The 21,599-nt window shown below is 44.7% G+C and overlaps 1 protein-coding gene across 1 annotated transcript in view; it reads left to right on the top strand.

Annotated features, from left to right (window-relative positions):
- MED11 (mediator complex subunit 11) overlaps positions 1-18,589 on the top strand; it is a 62,307-nt gene extending 43,718 nt beyond the window's left edge. The window contains exon 4 of the mRNA XM_040420426.1: positions 18,168-18,589. Coding sequence (XP_040276360.1) covers positions 18,168-18,308 — 141 coding nt within the window. The 3' untranslated portion in view covers positions 18,309-18,589. The remainder of the gene's footprint in view (positions 1-18,167) is intronic.
- The last annotated feature ends 3,010 nt before the right edge of the window (positions 18,590-21,599 follow it).

The following is a 21,599-nucleotide window of genomic DNA, read 5'->3' on the forward strand; positions in this document are numbered from 1 at the left end:
GCCACCGCCATCTAGGACCCAGCACCCCAAAGGCAGCTTCAAGGAGTTCCCTGGCGTGGCAGTTCTTCAAACAATGTGCTGACGACAAGACCCGAGTGGTTTGCACGCTGTGCCATCAGAGCCTGAAGCGAGGCATTAACGTTCTGAACCTTAGCACAACCTGCATGACCAGGCACCTGCATGCAAAGCATGAACTGCAGTGGAGTAAACACCTTAAAAACAAGGAAGTCACTCAGGCTCCCCCTGCTACCTCTTCTGCTGCTGCCGCCTCGGCCTCTTCCTCCGCCTCTGGAGGAACGTTGGCACCCGCCGCCCAGCAAACAGAGGCTGTACCACCAACACCACCACCACCTCCGTCACCAAGCATCTCAACCATGTCACACGGCAGCGTTCAGCTCTCCATCTCACAAACATTTGAGAGAAAGCGTAAATTCCCACCTAGCCACCCTCGATCCCTGGCCCGGCCAGGGACGCTATATCTCCCTAACTGCACACTGGGTAAATGTAGTGGCGGCTGGGCCCCAGGCGAAGAGCTGTTTGGCGCACGTCCTTCCGCCGCCAAGGATCGCCGGGCAACATTCTTTGCCTCCTCCTCCTACTCTGCTTCCTCCTCCTCTTCTTCTACCTGCTCATCCAGTCAGCCACACACCTTCACCACCAACTTCAGCACAGCCCGGGGTGAACGTCAGCAGGCCATTCTGAAACTCATATGTTTGGGGGACAGGCCCCACACCGCACAGGAGTTGTGGCGGGGTATAGAACAACAGACCGACGAGTGGTTGCTGCCGGTGAGCCTCAAGCCTGGCCTGGTGGTGTGCGATAATGGGCGAAATCTCGTTGCAGCTCTGGGACTAGCCGGTTTGACGCACATCCCTTGCCTGGCGCATGTGCTGAATTTGGTGGTGCAGAAATTCATTCACAACTACCCCGACATGTCAGAGCTGCTGCATAAAGTGCGGGCCGTCTGTGCGCGCTTCCGGCGTTCACATCCTGCCGCTGCTCGCCTGTCTGCGCTACAGCGTAACTTCGGCCTTCCCGCTCACCGCCTCATATGCGACGTGCCCACCAGGTGGAACTCCACCTTGCACATGCTGGACAGACTGTGCGAGCAGCAGCAGGCCATAGTGGAGTTTCAGCTGCAGCACGCACGGGTCAGTCGCACTGCGGAACAGCACCACTTCACCACCAATGACTGGGCCTCCATGCGAGACCTGTGTGCCCTGTTGCGCTGTTTCAAGTACTCCACCAACATGGCCAGTGGCGATGACGCCGTTATCAGCGTTACAATACCACTTCTATGTCTCCTTGAGAAAACACTTAGGGCGATGATGGAAGAGGAGGTGGCCCAGGAGGAGGAGGAGGAGGAAGAGGGGTCATTTTTAGCACTTTCAGGCCAGTCTCTTCGAAGTGACTCAGAGGGAGGTTTTTTGCAACAGCAGAGGCCAGGTACAAATGTGGCCAGCCAGGGCCCACTACTGGAGGAGGACGAGGATGAGGATGAAGCATGTTCACAGCGGGGTGGTACCCAACGCTCGGGCCCATCACTGGTGCGTGGCTGGGGGGAAACGCAGGACGATGACGATACGCCTCCCACAGAGGACAGCTTGTCCTTACCTCTGGGCAGCCTGGCACACATGAGCGACTACATGCTGCAGTGCCTGCGCAACGACAGCAGAGTTGCCCACATTTTAATGTGTGCGGACTACTGGGTTGCCACCCTGCTGGATCCCCGGTACAAAGACAATGTGCCCACCTTACTTCCTGCACTGGAGCGTGATAGGAAGATGCGCGAGTACAAGCGCACATTGGTAGACGCGCTACTGAGAGCATTCCCAAATGTCACAGGGGAACAAGTGGAAGCCCAAGGCGAAGGCAGAGGAGGAGCAAGAGGTCGCCAACGCAGCTGTGTCACGGCCAGCTCCTCTGAGGGCAGGGTTAGCATGGCAGAGATGTGGAAAAGTTTTGTCAACACGCCACAGCTAACTGCACCACCACCTTATACGGAACGTGTTAGCAGGAGGCAACATTTCACTAACATGGTGGAACAGTACGTGTGCACACCCCTCCACGTACTGACTGATGGTTCGGCCCCATTCAACTTCTGGGTCTCCAAATTGTCCACGTGGCCAGGGCTAGCCTTTTATGCCTTGGAGGTGCTGGCCTACCCGGCGGCCAGCGTTTTGTCTGAACGTGTATTCAGCACGGCAGGGGGCGTCATTACAGACAAACGCAGCCGCCTGTCTACAGCCAATGTGGACAAGCTGACGTTCATAAAAATGAACCAGGCATGGATCCCACAGGACCTGTCCATCCCTTGTGCAGATTAGACATTAACTACCTCCCCTTAACCATATATTATTGTACTCCAGGGCACTTCCTCATTCAATCCTATTTTTATTTTCATTTTACCATTATATTGCGGGGCAACCCAAAGTTGAATGAACCTCTCCTCTGTCTGGGTGCCGGGGCCTAAAAATATCTGACAGTGGCCTGTTCCAGTTTTGGGTGACGTGAAGCCTGATTCTCTGCTATGACATGAAGCCTGAATCTCTGCTATGGGACCTCTCTCCTCTTTCTGGGTGCCGGGGCCTAAATATCTGACAATGGACTGTTCCAGTTTTGGCTGACGTGAAGCCTGATTCTCTGCTATGGGGCCTCTCTCCTCTTTCTGGGTGCCGGGGCCTAAATATGACAATGGACTGTTCCAGTTTTGGCTGACGTGAAGCTTTATTCTCTGCTATGACATGAAGACTGATTCTCTGCTGACATGAAGCCTGATTCTCTGCTATGGGACCTCTCTCCAATTGATATTGGTTAATTTTTATTTCTTTTATTTTTATTCATTTCCCTATCCACATTTATTTGCAGGGGATTTAACTACATTTTGCTGCCTTTTGCCCTCTAGCCCTTTCCTGGGCTGTTTTACAGCCTTTTTAGTGCCGAAAAGTTCGGGTCCCCATTGACTTCAATGGGGTTCAGGACGAGGGTCGGGTTCGGATTCCAAACCCGAACATTTCCGGGAAGTTCGGCCGAACTTCTCGAACCCGAACATCCAGGTGTTCGCTCAACTCTACTTGCAAGTCTATACAAAGTTCCATACAAAAAAGTGCGTAATTGCAATGATTATATTAATCCAAAGACCGTATAGTCTTTTAGCGTTAATGGCTTTGGTTTATACACTGAAATTTCAATTGGGACAGTCTGGCTGTATAGTTGTGATCAATGTGTCTTTCGAAATAACAGTGCGATTTTACTTATATAGGACTAAATAGTCGATTGTTTGCACTTATATAAGATTTGATGGTGCTTACTGCAGAGGCATCCCTCCCGCAGTACAGCTACTCACCCAATCAAGACCTTTTGTGCCATACTCTTGTGGTACTCAGCTGTTGGCGTCCCACGTGGTGTGTGGACACGTGTTTTCTCTATGGAAGAGATACTGGAGGAAAGACGAAGTTGTGATGTTTGTCTTTTATATTTCCAACTTTTTCGAATGTGCACTGCTTGATCCTGCAGGATATATTCTTATGGTAGTTTGGTTCCTTTAGCTCGCCAGACGCGTTTCGAGGTGACCTCACCTCTTCGTCAGTTGCTTGAATGTGAACCAAACTATTTTTTCTTCTTTTTATATGGTCGATGGTTACATCAAAAACCAGGATTTTCGGAATGTTGGAAACTCTGGTAGGAATTTTGTACGTCATTTTGCATATATGAGAAATATATTACCAAATATACAATATATAGCTTGGATAGCACTAAATTTTATATTCAATAGTTGTTTCAGAGAAAGAAGAGTGAGGGAAAACCAAAAAACGCTTTTTCTCAAAATTGCGTTTTTTGGTGTAACCATCGGCCATATAAAAAGAAGAAAAAATAGTTTGGTTCACATTCAAGCCACTGATAAGGAGGTGAGGTCACCTCGAAACGCGTCTGGCGAGCTAAAGGAACCAAACTACCATAATAATATATCCTACAGGATCAAGCAGTGCACATTCGAAAAAGTTGGAAATATAAAAGACAAACATCACAACTTCGTCTTTCCTCCAGCATCTCTTCCATAGAGAAAACACCTGTCCACACACCACCACGTGGGACGCCAACAGCTGAGTACCACAAGAGTATCAGTCAAAAGTTCTTGATTGGGTGAGTAGCTGTACTGCGGGAGGGATGCCTCTGCAGTAAGCACCATCAAATCTTATATAAGTGCAAACAATCGACTATTTAGTCCTATATAAGTAAAATCGCACTGTTATTTCGAAAGACACATTGATCACAACTATACAGCCAGACTGTCCCAATTGAATTTTCAGTGTATAAACCAAAGCCATTAACGCTAAAAGACTATACGGTCTTTGGATTAATATACGGTAATCATTGCAATTACGCACTTTTTTGTATGGAACTTTGTATAGACTTGAAAGCAATCCCAACAAAGACATAGAGATAACATATACTCTGGATGATAAATATATGCTTGAAACTTTATTCAAATTTTACTTGGAAAATTTTATCTGAATAACTCTATGCGATAATTTATTCGATCAATTCATTCGATGTTTTATTCGATTCTTTTATTGCTCGATTTTTGTCAATATTGAAGATTTTACTCCTTTTGAAGTTGGTCATTTATGGTCAAAGTTTATGTTTAGTGTATAATGTTGTATGTAAAGTGATTTCAAAGTTTTAGGTTATTTATTTATATTTTAGACTGTTATTAAATTTTATCAAATTACCGTATTTTTCGCCCTATAAGACGCACCGGCCCATAAGACGCACCTAGGTTTTTGGGGAGAAAAATAAGAAAAATATTTTTAACCAAAAGGTGTGCTTTTGGTGGGTTTGGAACTAATGGTGGTCTGTGGATGGCACTATTACTGGGGATCTGTGGATGACGGACACTGTTATGGGGGGATCTGTGGATGACTGACACTGTTATGGGGGGATCTGTGGATGACGGACACTGTTATGGGGGGATCTGTGGATGACTGACACTGTTATTGGTGGATCTGTGGATGACGGACACTGTTATGGGGGGGATCTGTGGATGACGGACACTGTTATAGGGGGGGATTTCTGGCTGGCACTGTTACAGGAGGGATCTGTGGATGGCACTGTTACAGGGGGGATCTGTGGATGGCACTGTTACAGGGGGGATCTGTGGATGGCACTGTTACAGGGGGGATCTGTGGATGGCACTGTTACAGGGGGGATCTGTGGATGACTGACACTGTTATGGGGGGGATCTGTGGATGGCGGACACTGTTATGGGGGGGGGATCTGTGACGGACACTGTTATGGGGGGGGGATCTGTGGCTTGCACTGTTACAGGGGGGATCTGTGGCTTGCACTGTTACAGGGGGGATCTGTGGCTTGCACTGTTACAGGGGGGATCTGTGGCTGGCACTGTTACAGGGGGTATCTGTGGCTGGCACTGTTACAGGGGGGATCTGTGGATGGCACTGTTATATATGTGCCATCCACAGACCCCCCCCAGCCCATAACAGTGCCATCCACAGACCCCCCCCCCAGCCCATAACTGTGCCATCCACAGATGTCCTCCATAAAAATGTCATCCACAGATCCCCCCACTCCCGCCGCTCCAGTATACAAATATAAAATGTCTTATTCAATTAAAAGTTATTACACATGCCCCCCAACTCCTAATAGTACCGTACATCCTAACCGCTTCAGTACAACGCAGGCAGGCTGGGCGGCCCGCGCGTCACTCTCTGACGTCACTTGCCTGCGCCGCCTGCTTCATTCACCTCGAAACGCGTCTGGCGAGCTAAAGGAACCAAACTACCATAAGAATATATCCTGCAGGATCAAGCAGTGCACATTCGAAAAAGTTGGAAATATAAAAGACAACTTCGTCTTTCCTCCAGAATCTCTTCCATAGAGAAAACACCTGTCCACACACCACCACGTGGGACGCCAACAGCTGAGTACCACAAGAGTATCGGTCAAAAGTTCTTGATTGGGTAAGTAGCTGTACTGCGGGAGGGACGCCTCTGCAGTAAGCACCATCAAATCTTATATAAGTGCAAACAATCGACTATTTAGTCCTATATAAGTAAAATCGCACTGTTATTTCGAAAGACACATTGATCACAACTATACAGCCAGACTGTCCCAATTGAATTTTCAGTGTATAAACCAAAGCCATTAACGCTAAAAGACTATACGGTCTTTGGATTAATATACGGTAATCATTGCAATTACGCACTTTTTTGTATGGAACTTTGTATAGACTTGCAAGCAATCCCAACAAGGACATAGAGATAACATATACTCTGGATGATAAATATATGCTTGAAACATTATTCAATATTTTACTTGGAAAATTTTATCTGAATAACTCTATGCGATAATTTATTCGATCAGTTCATTCGATGTTTTATTTGATTCTGTTATTGCTCGATTTTTGTCAATATTGAAGATTCTACTCCTTTTGAAGTTGGTCATTTATGGTCAAAGTTTATGTTTTAGTGTATAATTTTGTATGTAAAGTGATTTCAAAGTTTTAGGTTATTTATTTATATTTTAGACTGTTATCAAATTTTATCAAATTACCGTATTTTTCGCCCTATAAGACGCACCGGCCCATAAGACGCACCTAGGTTTTTGGGGAGGAAAATAAGAAAAAAAAATTTTTTAACCAAAAGGTGTGCTTTTGGTGGGTTTGGAACTAATGGTGGTCTGTGGATGGCACTGTTACTGGGGATCTGTGGATGACGGACACTGTTATGGGGGGATCTGTGGATGATGGACACTGTTATGGGGGGATCTGTGGATGACTGACACTGTTATGGGGGGATCTGTGGATGACTGACACTGTTATGGGGGATCTGTGGATGACTGACACTGTTATTGGTGGATCTGTGGATGACGGACACTGTTATGGGGGGATCTGTGGATGACGGACACTGTTATAGGGGGGGATCTGTGGATGACGGACACTGTTATAGGGGGGATCTGTGACGGACACTGTTATGGGGGGGGGGGGATTTCTGGCTTGCACTGTTACAGGAGGGATCTGTGGCTGGCACTGTTACAGGGGGGATCTGTGGATGACTGACACTGTTACAGGGGGGATCTGTGGATGACGGACACTGTTATAGGGGGGGGATCTGTGACGGACACTGTTATGGGGGGGGATCTGTGGCTGGCACTGTTACAGGGGGGATCTGTGGATGGCACTGTTATATATGTGCCATCCACAGACCCCCCAACCCGTAACAGTACCATCCACAGACCCCCCCAGCCCATAACAGTGCCATCCACAGACCCCACCAGCCCATAACTGTGCCATCCACAGATGTCCCCCATAAAAATGTCATCCACAGATCCCCTCTCGCCGCTCCAGTATACAAATATAAAATGTCTTATTCAATTAAAAGTTATTACACATGCCCCCCAACTCCTAATAGTACCGTACATCCTAACCGCTTCAGTACAACGCAGGCAGGCCGGGCGGCCTGCGCGTCACTCTGACGTCACTTGCCTGCGCCGCCTGCTTCATTCATAAAGTAGGCGGCGCAGGCACGTGACATCAGGGAGTTACGCTGCCGCCCGCCCAGCCTGCCTGCCTGCATTCTACTGAAGCGGTTAGGATGTACGGTAATATTAGGAGTGAGGGGGCATGTTTAATAACTATTAATTGAATACAACATTTTATATTAGCATACCGGCGGGGCGGGGCTATAGTACACTGACTGCACCGCCCCGCCGCTATTGCCGGCCCCCAGCTTCTCCTCCCCCCGCAGACTCGCATACATCGCAGCCAGCGATGTAAAACTGCCAGCATTCGCCCCTTAAGACGCAGAGGCATTTTTCCCCCATTTTGGGAGGAGAAAACGTGCGTCCTATGGGGCGAAAAATACGGTAATAATTTTTATAAATGTGTTATATATGTGAAATACAGATGGTGAGTGCCTGCTGATCAATATATAATTATTCAAATCAAGAGATTAGGTGAATCACTTACAGCAGGGCACCATTACCATAGTGACAAGTGGGGTGAGCCACTATATTCCACAAAAATCTATTACTCATACAGCTTCCGGCCTGTGAGATCCAGGGGGCTGGATCTCGCAGGCACGTCACAGGAAGGCAGCGCGATGCCTTCCTTAGACATTGCGCTGCCTTCCATGCCATCGGGTCCCCCCCACAGCCGCATGGGGACCCGATGGCACCGCCCGCCGCCGCAATAGGTAAAAGACGCAAACCGCAGGTCTGAATTCACGGGACCCCCTCGGACATTTAGCAGAAGTGCCTGCTCAATGATTTGAGCAGGCACCGGCTTCCGATCACCGCCCGCTGTGCGGCGGTGATCAGAAATACACAGGGCGTACAGGTACGCCCTGTGTCCTTAAGTACCAGGACATAAGGGCGTACCTGTACGCCCTGTGTCCTGAAGAGGTTAAGCCTGTGATGGGTGGGCAATTCGTAATTCCTTATAAATCCCCAGTTCCATGATGTCTGATGGATTTTAGTGATCTGGGTAATAGCTGAGACCCCTTACAGGAGGGTTTTCCTGTAGGATGAGTTGGCCTCCGTGCTGGCTGAGTGAGGTGTGAATTGTACGCCTGTGGCCTGCTTGAAGCCAGGACCCCTGCGGAGTTCACTCCCTTTGTTATTTCGCAGCAAATGGCTGGAATTAGATCATGACTGGCATTAGATCATAATTCCACATTCCTCACAGCAGGGAAAATGCCTGCAAGAGATTAAATTGAAATCTCAATCTACCATTTTCAGCTTCTACATGGTGTTTTCATTTGATTTATGATTTTGATATGAAAAACCCGCTATAGGAAGAGGAGAATTAATTGACAAAGTGGAAATTTACAAAAACCTTCACAGACAACCTATGAGGGCCACATATATTGATTAAATCACAACCTATAACACCACTATGTGCATACCCAGATCACCCCAAAAAAAGCGACCATTTGTAAGCAAAAAATATATACTTTATTAGAACAACACAATAAAACACATATAATGGAGTCTTACATCATTGGATGGAGTAAAACAGGTATAAAAGAGGGACATAGGGGGGAGGGGACCGATAAATGTGATACATATAGGGGAAGCAGCAAATGTAATTAAATAAATACACAAGTGTAAACGCTACCCTAAATTAGTAACAAAAAATTAAGGATACTACAGCAGGTTTCCACACACAGGCAAAGAGCCTAGTAAAGTACATAGCAATAGTGCCTCAGGTAGACCAGGAACCACATATAGTAGCTCATTCAATTGTAAACAAATGTATTAACGGTCACATCACCCATCCAGTGTCCCTCATTTATCCTACACATTTCGCCTCGCCAGATGGCTTCGTCAGGGGAAGTCCTGTGTCCCTCTTTTATACCTGTTTTACTCTATCTAATGATGTAAGACTCCATTATATGTGTTTTATTGTGGTGTTCTAAAAAAGTGTATATTTTTTGCTTACATATGGTCGCTTTTTTTTTGTGATCTGGGTATGCTATAGGGTGTGGTAAAGTGGAAATTTAAAATGAAAAAGGCTATTTATTTTTACATTTATTTTTGGCAGTTATTACCCACACTGGAGTTGGAAAAGAAAATTAAAATTGAATTTTCTTTTTAATTTTGCAGACACTAGATGAAATTTAAATTTTAAAACGTTATTTTAATTATAGTTTTAGTTTTTTCAATTTCATTTTTACCTCCCATAGTGGAGAACATAGGCCACTCCTTGGAATTGTCACTATTGCACTCCACCATCTACACATGGAGCAGCAATTACAGTTTGGGACAGTACGTGTCTTTCAAGGCCCGTTGGATCAGTGGTAGCAATGAGTTCAGGTGCTATTGACATCTCCACTGCTGTGCCAGTCTGGTTCTTACACCAGATGCTTCTCTCCTTTCTCTATGTGCTCTTCAATGGATATGAGCCAACGCCTGCCTGCATTTGTCTGACCAGAAGGCCCTTCTCTACCCCCTGTTGAGTCACCACTTCTGCCACTGCAACAAGTAGCAGAAGCACCAGCAGCACACAGTACAGTTTGTTGAACATTGTAGAACAATTTTTTCGACCATCGCATCAACCTGACGCACATCAGCAAATAGATACACGTCACCTGAACAACCAGGTTCAGTTGTACCTGAACTTTGCTCTTTCTCTAGCACATACCTTGAGCCCTGCCATCAGTCAAGACAGTTTAGCCTCCAGTATACTCTTAGAGAGGGTATTCAGTGTGGCAGGTGGTATTGTCACACCGAAGGTGATAAAATTGTCCTCTAAGTGTGGACAAAATTTAATTTGTGTAAATTTAATCATGCATGGATCAGTGAGGATTTTCACACGCCTCTGGCTAATGCTAATGAATAGATCAGCCATTTAGGCTGTGGCTATTTATAACCAGCACAATGATGCCACTGTTACTGTCTGCCTGTCCATCATGTCCCATAGTGTACTGCTGCCTCTGTAGCTACTACTGCCCCAGCTGCCAATACTACTACTCCTACACACTAATACATATCTGTCTTGTCTGTCTGGTCCATCACTGTACTGATGCTGCTGCTCCTAAAATAGGGAGAATTTTGCATGGCTTTTGTAAAAACAAAAGCCATTTCTTATTTTCTTTCCTGGAACTCTGCACGCTGGCACTAGCACATGTATTTGTGAAAGTGGAATTGGTGGAGATAGTGTATTTACATGATATACATATTTTAACATGGCTTAACATAGCACCAAACCTGTTGCTACTTGGTGGTGGTGCAATAATCTGAAACCCCTTGTCTTTTAAAGTCTCTTTCCAGGAGAGCCAATCATAGGCAAAGGTTCCCTCATGCTGCAGCAACCAGTCAGTATCAACAAAAGTTAAAAGCAGAGTGTAATAGTTTATACGATTTTATGATCTGCATGATCTTTTAGAAATCACAAGTGTTTATTTTCTCCTGATTCTTTTTATTGTTCCGTAACAGGCAATTGAAACAACAAACTTAAAGGGGTTGATCTAACTTCTTATTGCTCAGATGGGAATAACCCACAGTAAACACTGTTCTGGGATGGATGAAGTTACACACATGGCTGAGTGGACAGTGCTCCACTGTTTCCTTAAACTCCATAGCAGTGAATGGGTGCTATACGAGCAGCATAGCACAGCACACTATGGGTAACTAAGTTTCAGTTGTGTAAATCTTCCCCTTAAAGGGGTTCTCCAGGAATTAAGAAAATCAAAATACTTAAAGGGTTTCTGTCACCCCACAAAACTCTTTTTTTTTTTTTGTTGGATAGTTATACTTCTCTTTCGGTGATGTCATCGGCGCAGGCGCACTGAGGGAGTGCTGAGGAGACGAGCCTCCTCATCTCAGAGCGCCTGCGCCGAATGACCAGAGGCGCGCGATTTTTGAAATACTGACAGGGCCCGGCCGGAGGAGAAGACCACGGCTGGCCATGTCATTCAACAAGAGGGGGGGGGCGGATTTCTGCTGCGGCTACCAGCAAGTAGACGCCCTACTTGCTGGTAGAGCCCTGATTTGCATATTATAAAACTTCCTTTTCTAAAGAATCGGCCGCATGAAAGTAAGTAAGACTATTATATTCTCCTATATCGCGCTATAAGGAATATAACTATCCAAAAAAAAAAAATATGAGTTTTGTGGGGTGACAGAAACCCTTTAAATATTACTTTATTATAAATATATTCCCAAATACCTTTCATTAGTTATAACGGCTCGTTTTGTCTAGGGAACAATTAGGAGAAACAAAAAAAATGTCCGCTGTCCTATTAGTACACACAAAACCTGTCCTAGTCACAAAGAAGGATAAGTTACTTCACAACACTGAGCTGAAGAGCTGCCTCATCCTTCTCTCTGCTCTGCTTGTCAGGGCTTATGATCCTGAATACAGCTGATAAGAACTTTAGCTCTGTGGGAATGGCGTTCATGGGGAGACATGGAGTACAGAGAAGATGGACAGGACAGACTGTGGTAATGTGGAGCTGAAACTTGCTGACTTGTTACATGTGCACATAGGAGCTAAAGGTATCTGTGTTGGTCCCGTGTGTCCACATTGCTGAGAAAAGTGAATTTTTTATATATGCAAATCATTTTTAGGAGTAGTGGAGGCTCAGCTCTCTCTGCATCTGCTCCACCCTCTGTTCTTTGGCAGGGTCCGGTGTGATGACGTTTACACTGACTGGCCCTGTCAATCAAATTACACAGGCTGCGGCAGTTGCAGAGAAGGCAGAGCTTCTAGATGTAACAGCAACTCCCTCATTGCTCCAAGAGGCTCTCCTTAGACTTCGCAGAGTAATAACTACAGCTCATAGGGGCCAATACATTCTAATACTTATAGAGTGCTCGCTCCGTACAGTATTCTAACAACGTTTTATGCAAATCGACCTCGGATGTTTCATCCAAAGTCTATTTGCTCATCCCTAGTCTAAATAGTGTAAAAATATAAACTTTAGAGAATTTTTTTTTTTTTTTTTTTAACATCACCATATTCTGACCGACATAACTATTTTTACAGTTATATCTACTAAGCTGTGTCTGGGCTCATTTTTTGCAGGACAATCTTTAGTTTTTATTAATACCATTTTGGAGTGTGTGACTTTTTGATCACATTTTATTACTTTTTTTTGGGGTAAGAGAAGCAATAAAAAAAATGGTATATTGACCATTTTGACCCTTTTTTCCATTACGCCATTCGCCATATTGGAAAAATATTTTAATAGTTTGAGCGTTTTCAGTCAAGGTGATAGCTATGAGGCTGTTTTTTGGAAACTTGACATGTCACTTTATGTGGTAATAACTTTGGAACACTTTCACTTATGCAAGTCATTCTGAGATTGTTTTCTCGTGACAAATTTACCACTTCATGATAGTGGTAAATTTCAGTAAATATTTTTCATTTTTATAAAAAAAAATATTTACAAAAAAATTGGAAATATTCGCAACTTTCCAAATTTCTATTTCTCTGCTTTTAAAACAGATAGTGATACCTCATATAATAGTTATTACTTTACATTTCCCATATGTCTACTTTGTTTGGATCATTTTTTGAATGCCATTTTATTTTTTGGGGACGTTTAGAAGGGTTTTTCAGAATTTCCAAAACCCACTTTTTAACGACCAATTCAGGTCTGAAGTCACTTTGTGGGGCTTACATAATAGAAACTCCCCATAAATGACCCCATTTTAGAAACTACACCCCTCAAGGTATTCAAAACTGATTTTACAAACTTTGTTAACCCTTTAGGTGTTCCACAAGAATTAGATAAAAATGTAGATGAAATTTCAGAATATCACTTTTTTTGGCAGATTTTCTACTTTAATCCATTTTTTTTCCACAAGCAAAGCAAGGGTTAACAGCCCAACAAAACTCAATATTTATTACCCTGATTCTGCCGTTTACAGGAACACCCGATTTGTAATCGTAAACTGCTGTACGGGCACACAGCAGAGCGCAGAAGGAAAAGAGCGCCATGTGGTTTTTGGAGGGCAGATTTCACTGGGATAATTTTTAAGTTGCCATGTCATATTTGAAGACCCCCTGATGCACCAATAGAGTAGAAACTCCAAAAAAGTGACCCGATTTTGGAAACTACGGGATAAAGTAGCAGTTTTGTTAGTAGTATTTTAGGGTACATATGATTTTTGGTTGCTCTATATTATACTTTTTGTGAGGCAAGGTAACAAAATATAGCTGTTTTGGCACCGTTTTTATTTTTTGTTATTTACAATGTTCATCTGACAGGTTAGATCATGTGCTATTTTTATAGAGCAGGTTGTTACAGACGCGACAATACCAAATATGTCTACTTTTTTTGTTTGTTTTACATTATATTTTTTAGTGTCTCCATATTCTGAAAGCCATAGTTTTTTTTTTTTGGGGGGGGGTAATTGTCTTGGGTAGGTCTTATTTTTTGTGGGATGAGATTAGAGTTGTTGCGATACCAAATTTTTGATTCGGTTTCGATACCATGAAAAAGTATTGCGATACTCGATACCATTCGATACCACGCGAAAAAAATAAACAAAAAAAGCCACGTGCATTCCTCATTTTTAAAAATGGCGAATCGCGCAGTTTTTATTTTATTTTTTCTGTTCCGGCATTCACCACCTAGATTTTTTTTTTATATTTTAATAGTTTGGACTTTTCTGACGTGGCGATGTAATATGTTTATTTATATATTTTATATGTGAAATTGGGAAAAGGGGGGTGATTTATACTTCATATTTTAGTGTTTTTTGTTTTTTTCACTTTTTATTTAATAACTATTTCCCCCCTTAGGGGCTAGAACCTGGGATCTTTCATCCCTTTTCCTATTCACCCTGATAGATCTCTATCAGGGTGAATAGGACTCCACACTGTCCCTGCTGCTCTGTGCTTTGTGCACACAGCATCAGGGATGTTACCATGGCAACCAGGGCTTCTGTAGCGTCCTGGCTGCCATGGTAACCGATCGGAGCCCCAGGCTTACACAGCTGGGGCTCCGATCAGAAGCTGCCACTGCACCACCAATGAGGGGGAGTGGAGAGGTCCCTGTGGCCACTGCCACCAATGATTTTAATACTGGAGGGTTGAGAGGGGCCGGCGCACTGTGCCACCAATGATTTTAATGGGATGGGGGGATTGAGGGGGGGGGGGCACACTGCACCACCAATGATTTTACCCCTTTATACAGGAGGCGGGTACTAGCAGATCAGCGGCAGTTAACTGCCGCTGATCGCAGCTCCCTGTCAGGGGCAGGGTGCCGGCAATGCGATTCTGCTGCCGGCACCCGCCTCCTGTATGTGTTAAAGACTGACTACTGTATATGAGTCCAGACTTTCACTATTAGGCCACACAGAGCGGCGCCCAGCGATGTCTCAGCACTCACCATTTAGTCCTGGGCGCCGCTCCGTTCGCCCGCAGTGCCCCATTACTGTCTCCTCTCCTGCTCCACATGCTGCTGATTACTATCGGAGCGATGGGAGGAGACATCAGCTTCACTAGTGGGCGTTCCTTCTCCCTGGCTGTAGCGCTGTCCAATCGCAGCGCAGGGAAAAGGAACGCCCACTAGTGAAGCTGATGTCTCCTCCCATCGCTCCGATAGTAATCCTATCATTGGTGGCGCAGTGCGCCCGCCCCTCCTCCGCCCCTCTCTTCTCATTGCCGCCCCTCCTCCGCCCCTCTCTTCTCATTGCCGCCCCTCCTCCACCCCCTCTCTTCTCATTGCCGCCCCTCCTCCGCCCCTCTCTTCTCATTGCCGCCCCTCCTCCGCCCCTCTCTTCTCATTGGTGGCAGCGGCAGCAGCCCAGGGGGAGGGAGGACAGCTTCCTTCTCCCCGTGCTGCTGAGAGAGAACATGAGCGCGCCGATAGCAGCGCGCTCATGTTCAGAGATACTAGACTGCGCAGAAGCGCAGCCCAGTATCGAAAAAACGGAAATCCCGGTAAAAGTATCGATTGGGTATCGAAATTTCGATACCCGCAACAACCCTAGATGAGATGACTGGTAATATTTTAGGGTGCAAATTACTTTTTGATCGCTTGGTATTACTTTTTGTCATGTAATGTGACAAAAAAAATTTTTTTTTTTACTTTTTTTTTTTTTTTTTTTTTACGGTGTCTTCCTGAGGGGTTAGTTCATGTGATTTTTTATACAGAAGGTTGTTACAGACTCGGCAATACCTAATATGTGTACTTTTTTTAATTTAAGTTTTACACAATAAAAGCATTTTGTAAACAAAAAAAAATCATGTTTTAGTGTTTCCATATTCTGAGAGCCATAGTTTTTTTTTTATTTTTTGGGCGATTGTCTTAGGTAGGGTCTCATTTTTTGTGGAATGAGATAATTGGTACCATTTTGGGGCTAATATGACTTTTTGATCACTTGGTATTACACTTTTTGTGATGTAAGGTGACAAAAAGCTCTTTTGACACACTTTTTTTTTTTTACAGTGTTCACCTCAGGGGTTAGATCATGTGATATTTTTATACAGCAGGTTGTTACGGATGCGGCAATACCTAATATGTATACTTTTTTAAATTTAAGTTTTACACAATAAAAGCATTTTGTCTTAATATTCTGAGAGCCATAGTTTGTTTGTTTTTTTTTTTTTTGTTTTTTTTTTTGGGCTGTTGTCTTAGGTAGGGTCTCAGTTTTTGCGGGATGAGATGACGGTTTGATTGGTTCTATTTTGTCGAGTGTATGACTTTTTGATCGCTTGGTATTAGGGTTGCATCGGGTATCGAATTATCTATACCCCCAATCGATACATTTGTACCAGTATCGATTTGATACCGAGATTTGACATTTACCGATACTAGGCTGCGCTACTGCACAGCCTAATATCAGAGAACATGGTGCGCTGCTCTCAGCAGTACAGTGGAGAAGGAGTCTCTCCCTCCCCCATTCCGCTGCTGCCAATATGAAGAGAGACGGGAGGAGGAGGGGAGGGGCTGTGACCACTACACCACCAATGATGATAACCCATTAATACAAATATAGGCGGCGGGTGCCGGCAGCAGAATCACATAGCCGGCACCCGACCTCTATGACAGGGAGCTGCACCTGAGTGGTTAATTGCCGCTGATCTCAGAACCCTGTCATAGAGGTCAGGTGCCGGCTATGTGATTCTGCCACCGGCACCCGCCTCCTGTATTTGTATTAAAAGGTTACTTATCTTCATTGGTGGCGCAGTGCGCCCCCCCCAACCACCCCAGTATTATAATCATTGATGGCAGTGGCCACAGGGTCCCCTCCATTCATTGGTGGTGCAGTGGCAGTTGTGATCGGAGCCCCAGCAGTGTAATCCTGGGACGCTGATCTGTTACCATGGCAGCCATGATGCTACTGAAGCCCTGGCTGCCATGGCAAGCTCCCTACTTCTGTGTGCACAAAGCACAGGGCAGTAGGGAGAGTGTGAAGTCTAGTCACCCTAATAGAGCTCTATTAGGGTGAATAGGACAAGGGATGGAAAGATCCCAGGTTCTAGCCCCTAAGGGGGCTAATAGTTATTAAATAAAGTTTTTTTTAAAAAAAACACATAAATATTAAGTTTAAATCACCCCCTTTACCAATTTTACATATAAAATATACAGTATAAACAATAAATAAACATATTACATATCGCCACACCCAAAAAAGTGCGACCTATTAAAATATAAAAAAAAATCTCATATGCGGTGAACGCCGTAACAGAAAAAAAGCGCGCCATTTTTTGTCACCTTGTCCCCCCAAAAAATAGGATTGGACTGTTCGATTATGGGCCGGACGTTCCATAAAATGCAGAATGCACGTGGCTTTTTTGGTGGTTTTATTTTTTTCGCGTGGTATCGAATGGTATTGAGTATCGCAATACTTTTTTATGGTATCTAAATCAAATCTAATCAAAATTTTGGTATCGTGGCAACCCTACTTGTTAGTACACTTTTGTGATGTAAGGTGACAAAAAATGTTTTTACAGTGTTCACCTTACAGGTTAGATCATGTGATATTTTAATAGACCTGATTTTTCTACTTTTTTTTTTTTTTACTTTTAACACAATACTTGAAACAAAAAAAATCATGTTTTAGTGTCTCCATATTCTGAGTGCCATAGTTATTCCCCCCCCTGATTGTTTTATGTAGGGGCTCATTTTTTGGGGGATGAGGTGATGGTTTGATTGGTACTATTTTGGGGGGCATACGCCTTTTTGATCGCTTGGTGTTTTTTTTTGTGATGATTTTAAAGCTCATATTGCAGACTACAAAATCTATCTTTTAATTTTGAACAATGTATTTTTAAACTGCACTTATTATTGAGAATTGCTCATTTCTTATGTTGTCCTGCCATCTGATGGATAAAGTAAGAATTGCACTTTGAATGTTTTCAGCCTCTGAGCCCATTCAAATCAATTACTGGAATCCCTATTGGCCGCAGAGGACGCCGGTAACGCTCCCGGAAGCGCGAGCTTCTGTTTTTTACGCAATTAGATGCCGTGATCTCACTTGATCATGGCATCTAAAGCCTGTAATTAGCCGCAGGTCTCTGCTGTTTGAAACAGCAGAGACCTGCCGGTCTTGACACCCGTTGCACGTGCGAGCGGGCGCCATGTTTGTGCTGGTAGCGAAGGGGTTAAAGTGTATTTGAGTAGTAAACACAAGTAAGAATTGCCTTTTTTTTTTCCATACTTTTTGACACTTTTGATATTCCCTCACAGGTAGCCACTGGACAGCCCCATGAAGGTTCAAGTTACAGTGCACGCAAGGATGGAACAATGGCACTAAACAGAATTGACTATGCTCGAGTGAAGCTAGCTGAGTTGTGTAGAACGTGCGAACAAATTCTTGAGCAGTCCTGACCTTCATTAAGAAATCAAATACAATATTAATAAATGTATTTCTAACTGCATTAGAAAGATATGAAACAAATGGCAGGATTCACAGTCTCTGCCGATGGCTTACAGTAAATCTAAGATCAGTGGTTGCATATAATGTGATTGTACAGCAATACAAAAATGTTTGAGGCAAAGGAAAATACTTTTTTTACTATTTTGATTCTATGAATTTCACCTCCGTTTTTTTTGTTTTGGCTTTAGCCATTGTTTTTTATTTTTAATCTGAAGACGTGCAAGTTACAAATTGCTTGATTTAGTTATCTACCTATACAAACCTTCAGGGTAGCTATGTTTTGTTAATAAAATGTATTGATAATGTATCAAAGATTGCATGTCCGATAAACATAATAAATTTCTACAAGTTCATGACAATCACTTACGTATTGGCTATTTAGGTATCCTACTGTTGTTGCATTGTCGGAGAATACCTTTACATAATGACCTCGGATTATTTGTTTCAGGCTCAGAAATGATTAAAAAAACTGCCAATAACTCTGCAGTTTGAAGAGCATAGTGACATCTGAGGACTCCAGGTTCCTTGAACCATATTGTGTAGAGTATGGACCCCCTCCCCTTTCTGCTTGCATCGGTGGTCACTGTAATTTGATTCTGTGGCCGGCCCTGGACTCCTGTCTGCAAATGCTTTTTTAACATTCACCAGATGAGCGACCTTTTTACTTGATCTGGAATTTTTACCTTCTTTTCCAAGGAACTTTGCTGTTTGTCCCAAGATGAGAGAAGGTAGGACTTTAATATTCTCATTTGACCCTGAGCCCAATTCACCAAGGTTATTTTTGATGTTAGATGGCCCAACAAACGCATGATCTCCCTTATCGAGGCTGTCTTCTTGGAACAAAATACTTTCACTGAGTCTACTAATGCCTTCTGTTGGTCTTGTGGAAGAAAAGAGGATAGGTGGGGAGAGTCCAAGAATACTCCCAAAAAGATTTTTAGTTGACTGGGAATTAGGCTTGATTTCTCTTGATTTATTGTCAAGCCCAGTGAGGATAGTCTCTTCCACTATTTTAAGATGAACTAAGAGGTTTCGATATGAGTCCGCGGCAATTAGGTCATCCAGATAAGGGGTGACTAGGATCCCCTTCAGATGAAAAAACCCCACTACATCCACCATGATTTTTGTAAAAATTTGAAGTGCACAGGAATTTTTGACTTTCCCTGTCAACTGGGACATGGTCATAAGCATTTGCCAGATCAAATGTTACCATGTAATAGTCCTGGCTGAGAAGATTTAGGCCTCATGCACACGACCGTTGTGTGCATCCGTGGCCGTTGTGCCGTTTTCCGTTTTTTTTCGCGGACCCATTGACTTTCAATGGGTCCGTGGAAAAATCGGATAATGCACCGTTTTGCAGCCGAGACCGTGATCCGTCTATCCTGTCCGTCAAAAAAAGACCTGTCCTATTTTTTTGACGGACAACGGTTCACGGACCCATTCAAGTCAATGGGTCCGTGAAAGAACACGGATGCACACAAGATTGGCATCTGTGTCCGTAGGTTACTTTCATACAGACGGATCCAAAGATCCGTCTGCATAAAAGCTTTTTCAGATCTAAGTTTTCACTTCGTGAAAACTCAGATCCGACAGTATATTCTAACACAGAAGCGTTCCCATGGTGATGGGGACGCTTCTAGTTAGAATACACTACAAACTGTGTACAAGACTGCCCCCTGCTGCCTGGCAGCCCTGATCTCTTACAGGGGGCCGTGATCAGCACAATTAACCCCTTCAGGTGCGGCACCTGAAAGGGTTAATTGTACTATTATATCCCCCTGTAAGAGATCAGGGCTGCCAGGCAGCAGGGGGCAGACCCCCCCTCCCCAGTTTGAATATCATTGGTGGCCAGTGCGGCCCCCCCCTCCCTCTATTGTAATAATTCGTTGGCACAGTGTGCGCCCCCCCCCCCTCCCTCCCTCTATTGTAATAATTCGTTGGTGGCACAGTGTGCGCCCCCCATCGGCCCCCCTCCCTCTATAGCATTAACAACATTGGTGGCCAGTGTGCGGCCTCCCATCTCCCCCCCCCCCCCCCATCATTAGTGGCAGCGGAGTTCCGATCGGAGTCCCAGTTTAATCGCTGGGACTCCGATCGGTAACCATGGCAACCAGGACGCTACTACAGTCCTGGTTGCCATGGTTACTTAGCAATAGTACAATAGTAGAAGATTCATACTTACCTGCTGCTGGCTGCTGCTGCGATGTTCGTGTCCGGCTGGGAGCTCCACCTACTGGTAAGTGACAGCTCTGTGCGGCGCATTGCTAAATGATCTGTCACTTACCAGTAGGAGGAGCTCCCGGCCGGACACAGACATCGCAGCTCCCAGGTAAGTATGAATCTTTTACTATTGTACTATTGCTAGTAACCCGCTGCCACCAATGATCGGGGGGGGGGGGAGATGAGAGGCCGCACACTGGCCACCAATGTTGTTAATGCTATAGAGGGAGGGGGGGCCGATGGGGGGCGCACACTGTGCCACCAACGATTTATTACAATAGAGGGAGGAAGGGGGGGGGCGCACACTGTGCCACCAACGATTTATTACAATAGAGGGAGGAAAGGGGGGGGGGCGCACACTGTGCCACCAACAAATTATTACAATAGAGGGAGGAAGGGGGGGGGGCCGCACTGGCCACCAATGATATTCAAACTGGGGAGGGGGGGGGGGGTCTGCCCCCTGCTGCCTGGCAGCCCTGATCTCTTACAGGGGGATATGATAGTACAATTAACCCCTTCAGGTGCGGCACCTGAGGGGTTAATTGTGCTGATCACGGCCCCCTGTAAGAGATCGGATGCTGCTAGGCAGCAGGGGGCAGTCATGTACACAGTTTGTAGTATATTCTAACTAGAAGCGTCCCCATCACCATGGGAACGCCTCTGTGTTAGAATATACTGTCGGAAATGAGGTTTCACGATCTAACTCATATCCGACTGTATATTCTAACATAGAGGCGTTCCCATGGTGATGGGGACGCTTCAAGTTAAAATATACCATCGGATTGGAGAAAAGTCCGATCCGATGGTATAAAAGGGACTCCAGACTTTACATTGAAAGTCAATAAGGACGGATCCGTTTGAAATGGCACCATATTGTGTCAACGTCAAACGGATCCGTCCCCATTGACTTGGATTGTAATTCAGGACGGATCCGTTAGGCTCCGCACGGCCAGGCGGACACCAAAACGACTTTTTTTTCATGTCCGTGGATCCTCCAAAAATCAAGGAAGGCCCACGGACGA

The sequence above is a fragment of the Bufo bufo genome, chromosome 2 (assembly GCF_905171765.1).
Source record: "Bufo bufo chromosome 2, aBufBuf1.1, whole genome shotgun sequence".
NCBI classification, from domain to species: Eukaryota; Metazoa; Chordata; class Amphibia; order Anura; family Bufonidae; genus Bufo; species Bufo bufo.